The sequence below is a fragment of the Cololabis saira genome, chromosome 21, assembly GCF_033807715.1.
Source record: "Cololabis saira isolate AMF1-May2022 chromosome 21, fColSai1.1, whole genome shotgun sequence".
Lineage (NCBI taxonomy): Eukaryota > Metazoa > Chordata > Actinopteri > Beloniformes > Belonidae > Cololabis > Cololabis saira.
The window spans coordinates 8,778,137-8,784,136 of record NC_084607.1 but is presented as its reverse complement, the minus strand read 5'-3'; the positions used below and the strand labels follow the sequence as shown (position 1 = coordinate 8,784,136).

General features: G+C 45.1%; 1 protein-coding gene across 1 annotated transcript in view; it reads left to right on the top strand.

The window, feature by feature from the left end:
- Positions 1–659: 659 nt before the first annotated feature.
- Positions 660–6,000, top strand: part of shank1 (SH3 and multiple ankyrin repeat domains 1) — a 153,869-nt gene continuing 148,528 nt past the window's right edge. The window contains 1 exon segment of the mRNA XM_061712594.1: positions 660–945. Within this exon segment, the coding sequence (XP_061568578.1) occupies positions 715–945 (231 nt within the window). The 5' untranslated portion in view covers positions 660–714.

Genomic DNA, 6,000 nt, shown 5'->3' with positions numbered 1-6,000 from the left:
CCTCTCTTAGGTTCTGTTCTCTACGTCTACGTTTGAATACGACCTCAATGATGCTGTTCTCCATAGCTGTGATCCCTGAACACTGTTGCCTCAGGTGTGTTTTCTCAGAGCAAAAATCATGCAGACGTCTGAAAACGTTGGATCGGTAGTTCAGATCTCAGCAGCAGGGATTCGGCATGTCTGGCGGGAGTCTAGGAGGTGAAAATGAGTGGCACAAGTGGGCTCGTTTATACATGAGGTGTGAATAGTATGTCATCATGTGGTGAGGGTTAGCACTGCTGCAGGTCTGTTCCCATAGAGACCAGAGCTCAGGAGAAAGATGCTATAGGCACCTCATGAACTTCTTCTGCAGTCCTTCTCTGTGTTCATTATGCCCTCTCCTTTTTCCTCCTGCAGTGTCTCCCTGGGAATGATGGTGTTGCCACTGCTGCCGCCCTCTCTGATGCCATGACGATGCCATTTAGCCCCCTGTCCAGCGACGAGGAGCAACAAAGGATGCTGGGAAACAGCAGACATCTCTATCCCGGGGCAGAGGATGAGGAAGAGGAGGAGGAAGAAGAGGAGGAAGAAATGGACGAAAATGAGCGGGATGAGGATGGGGAGGAGGAGAATGGTGAGCTGGAGGGGGAGGAAGATGAGGAGGAGGTGGAGGAGGTCAGGCGAGGGGGTCTCTCTCGGATGGGCAGGGGTGAGGGACACAGGCAGTCAGGGAAGATGTCCGGACGGCCCCTGGGGGACCGACAGATGCGGCCGGGCAACCCGGGACACACCGCTAACCCGTATTCATCCAACCCCGGGCCCACGCACCAACAACCAGCCAATCAGATACAGCAGCAGCAGCAGCAGAGGAGGCTGAAGGAGCGCAACACCAACTCAGCGCCGCCTGAAGACGCCCACATCGCCATGATGGTGTTCCGCATCGGCATCCCGGACATCAAGCAAACGGTCAGTGCAGTCGCCACACGCTAGGGATGGGCGGTATGGACTAAAAAATGTATCACGATCATTTATCCCGATAACGATAAAAAAACCACGATACCAATTCAACTCCACCTTTCTAACTATAAATCTATCTCGCTCTCAGATCCACCTTGTCTGTTACACAAAAACGTCATCAACGGGAATTTATCTTTCTTTCTTTCTTTCTTTCTTTCTTTCTTTCTTTCTTTCTTTCTTTCTTTCTTTCTTTCTTTCTTTCTTTCTTTCTTTCTTTCTTTCTTTCTTTCTTTCTTTCTGGCTCATATCGTTCGTTCGTTCGTTCGTTCGTTCGTTCGTTCGTTCGTTCGTTCGTTCGTTCGTTCGTTCGTTCGTTCGTTCGTTCGTTCGTTCGTTCGTTCTTTCTTTCTTTCTTTCTTTCTTTCTTTCTTTCTTTCTTTCTTTCTTTCTTTCTTTCTTTCTTTCTTTCTTTCTTTCTTTCTTTCTTTCTTTCAGGCTCATTTCCTTCCTTCCTTCCTTCCTTCCTTCCTTCCTTCCTTCCTTCCTTCCTTCCTTCCTTCCTTCCTTCCTTCCTTCCTTCCTTCCTTCCTTCCTTCCTTCCTTCCTTCCTTCCTTCCTTCCTTCCTTCCTTCACGTACGTTGTGCGTGGATTTAACGCAGAACCATAAATCAGCTTTACACAAAAACGTCATCAATGGGAATTTATCGTTTTTACCGCCGGTTTATCGTGAACGGTAAAATATCACCCATTCCTACCACACGGTCACGCAGAAATACCGTATTTTCCGCACTATAAGGCGCACCTAAAAGCCTTCCATTTTTTCAAAAGCTGACCGTGCGCCTTATAATCCGGTGCGCCTTATATATGAATCAATATTGAGCCGCAACAGGTCTCGCAAGCATAGACGTATATACGTATTTTGAGCGACGAAAAACAATAAAATATATTTATTCTAATATGTCAAGATCACAATAATCTTCCAATTTAGAACTAAAATATTAAAGAACTAACAAAAATAAAATACACTTTTTTTTTTTGTAATTTATTTTCCCAAGCCACTCGGAGCCGCAGTATAAGGAAGAAAAAGCCGCATGCGGCTCCGGAGCCGCGGGTTGCCGACCCTTGGTCTAATACAGGGGTCGGCAACCTAAAATGTTCAAAGAGCCATATTGGACCAAAAACACAAAAAACAAATATGTCTGGAGCCAAAAAAATGAAAAGTCTTGTATTAGAATGAAGGCAAGTGGTGAAAGGTAAAATGTAGAGAAAAAAGTCGAAATGTCGAGAAAAAAGTTGAAATGTTGAGAAAAAAGTCGAAATGTTGAGAAAAAAGTCGAAATGTTGAGAAAAAAGTCGAAATTTCGAGATTAATGTTGAAGTACAATCTCGAGAAAAAAAGTCGAAATGTTGAGAAAAAAGTCGAAATGTCGAGAAAAAAGTCGAAATGTTGAGAAAAAAGTCGAAATGTCAAGGAAATAGTCAGAATTTCGAGAAAAAAGTCGAAATGTCGAGAAAAAAGTTGAAATGTCGAGATTAAAAAGGAAAGGAAAAAGGAAGAAAAAAAAGAGAAAAAAAGGAAAAAAAGAAGAAGAAAAAAAAGAGGAAGAAAGAGAAAAAAAGAAGAAAAAAAGGTCAAACATTTTTGAAAAAGCTCCAGGAGCCACTAGGGCGGCGCTAAAGAGCCGCATGCGGCTCTAGAGCCGCGGGTTGCCGACCCCTGGTCTAATAGATGCATAACGTAACACCGTACTGTAGCGCCTTATATATGGAAAACGTTTTAAAATACGTCATTCATTGAAGGTGCGCCTTATAATGCGGAAAATATGGTAATCACAGGCAGCTACAACGTAAGAAAAGCACGTTGTGGCCGTTTGTTACAACAATAAAAGTCCAAGTGCTCCTATATAATGTGCTTCAGTGGATATGCCACTAACTTTCTGAACAAACAAAGCTGCTGACTCAGGCTGGAGTGGTGTAAAGTCCCATATGTCACCTTTGAATCCCGAGGCTAATCTCCTCTTAATCCAGATGTGTGTGAGACTGATATGTGCTCAGATTGGCCTTCTGAACCGATCACACACCGCTCTATCGTCCTGACTGCATCAGCAGCAAAAGATGGAGAAAAGCAGAAATGAATGTCAGCAAAAGGATCTAAAGAGGGGGAGAAAAAAAGGCGTTCAAGGTGACCCGGTTCCAGCGAGGGAGGGGAACGGCAGGATTCAGGATTCAGCAATAGTCAAAGAGAGGGCAGTTGAAGTGAGGAGACGAGGCTAACAGCATAGCCACTTGGTTTAATGTTGCCAGAGAGCTTTTAAAAGATACGATGAAGCATCGGCGAAGCATGAAAGCCCTTTTTATTGTGGCTGCTTTTTAGAGGACTGTCCAGATTCACGACACACCAATCTGCCACCGGTCCAGTCACCAAACGCAGTCCCGAATCACGACAGTGAGAAATCCTGAAATTCTCCCACACTTCAACAACTCACAAAACCAGGCGGTCCCCACCCCTCCCCCTTCATTTTTCTTTCATGAGCAGCCTTTTACAGTGAGTCACGGCTGGAAATGCTATTGTTCTGATGATTGAATGATGTTAGGCAGAGAATGGCGGATGTGAGGATGCTGAGTGAGTTATTGTATTGTTGAAAAAAATAATAAAACATGCAGGTAGAGGCAGGGAAGTGGTGAAAAAGAGTAAAGTTTAGCTCATTTATAAACCACCTTGACAGGCAGGAGCCCCGCTCCACACATGTTGGCGGTCTGTCCTTTTGTCTCCATCTCTTTGGCAGCCAAGGCCGCCGTCATGAGTCCATTGGCGGCCTTGGAAATAAATCTGCAAATGAAATAAATATACTCCTGTCTACCTGTGAGTATGCTTGTCTGTATTTTATATTTACCACTTCAACGCACCACAAAACGCCTGGCTCACCACCTCTTCCTCCCTCTCGCTGCCATGTGATCTATTATTGATCTGTGCATGGGTGTTTGCAGCAGCGTGGTTGCGTGCGTGCTTGGTTTGGTGTTTTTAAACTGTGGACATCAATAATTCAATCTGTATTTAGTCTAACAAATCGGCATCAAAGTTTAATACAAAAAAAAGATGGATAAATGGGAAAGCTCGGGCGAAGGACACTTGGGCCCAATCCCAATTCTCCTTCACTCGCCCTTCTTTTCTCCACTCGCACTTCTTTTCTTCCCTAAGCCCTAAAAAAGAAGGGGGAGATTTTAGGGCACTTGAGATCTAGGGCACTTGGCCCAGGTGCCTGTCCCAATTCTCCCCCTACCACTCGTTTTCATCCCTAACCTGATCAGGAAGCCCAGAGCTAAAAGCTGTTTTAATTTCAGCTGTAGCGCTGTTAATATGCCACTTTATTAAGTTTTAATATTTTTTCAGGTATAATGGTAACCTTAAGATCCCCAACAGGGGCTCAGTTTATCCAAATAACGCCTGTTAAGAAATTTGACCCGATGTTTTCGGAGATGAGAAGAGCCGCCGCCCCCGGGGAGCAGCCTCAGCTCACAGCCCGAGAAGAGACGTATCCGCCGGGTGAAGCTGCTCCGTCAGCCCCGGGAGAGAAACTCTGTCCCGGGACGCAGCTCTGCTGAGAAGTTACGCCGGCTGAAATAAATAATTTAGGAAGATGTTGGTTTAATATATGAAATCTAACAGTTGTAGCTACGCCTGTTAAGAAATTTGCTCCGAAATTTAGAGATTTCTGCCTGCCGGCAGAAATCGACGCAGAGCCTACGGCGTAGGGTACGGCGTACGGCGCGCGTCGCTGCGTACATCGACGCAGCCCCTCGCCGTAGGCTCTGCGTTGGTGTAACGGGGAACCATAAATCCCTTAATTCTGGCGTGATCTTCCGCAACTTTATCTGAAAGTGTGTAAATTACCCAGATAACAGCTGGATTACTTTGTGGTTTCTCAAGACTATTATATCAGAAACATCCAAAACAAATTTGACGAGTCACAGGATTATTTCTCTCTATTTCTCTGAGACGAGTCTGCCTGTTTGCCTTCGGTCGGCGAGTCAAATCGACGCAGAGCCTCTTTTTTTCATACCCCCTCGCTCGCCAAGTCAGCATCTGAAATCCCTCGATTTGAAGGGGCTATTCTCAGCCCCTAGCCCTCGTTATGCCCCCTCCCCCTAGGTGAAAAGAGGAATTGGGACACCACTACCTTCACGGGAACGCGCAAAAGTTAGGGTTAGGGAAGAAAAGGAGGGCGAGGGGGAGTATTGGGACGCACCCTTTCTCACACATACAAGCAGATGGAGACGGATGCTGACCACTAAGGGGGGAAGCAAAAGGAATATAAAGAGTAAGGTGACAAGCATAAAGACAAAGGAGATATAAGTAAGTGGAAGCAGATAAAGACAGAAGACCATCAGTGACCCGGGAGTTAGATTCAGACGGATGAGCAGAAGTAGACAGAAAATAAATAAAGGTGAATGAGGGAAGAAATAACATTGATATCACAGAATGGATGTGGTTTCAGACTGGTGAACTTTGGTTTTCTGCTGTTCTGATGCCCCTTTGGTCCATCTGTTGCTCTATTTCCTTTTTTATTTTGAAAGGACTTCCCTTGATGTGGGATTTCCTGTTTCACTCTTTCAAGTTATAGGATTTGTTAGACAGAAATTTAGAAAAATGTGCCACAAAGGTGCATGGATGAAAATAAAAAGTCAGTTGGAGGGCCCCCAGAGACTCTAGAGCCCCAGTCCGGTTTGGAAAGGTCCAGCCAGTATAGGTGAGTGTCGGACCACTACCGGGCCTGCAGGGTTTAAATGCCAAAATGTTTTTTTGAACCAGGCTGTAAATACTTTTATTTCTGCTCTAAAGTTGGACATTTTAACATGAGAGTCAATGGAGACTGACTCGCTTTTTCAGCCCCCCTCTAGCGGCCAACCGAGGAACTGCAACGTATGTTAGCGTGAACCTCACTATGTAACTTTTCCACCTTAATATCATATTTCCAGAGCAGTGTTTCCGCTAGAAAAAATTGGCACCGGACAATGTGACCGGCAGGGTTTCAATTTACCGGACAAATGTTTGAAATTCCGGT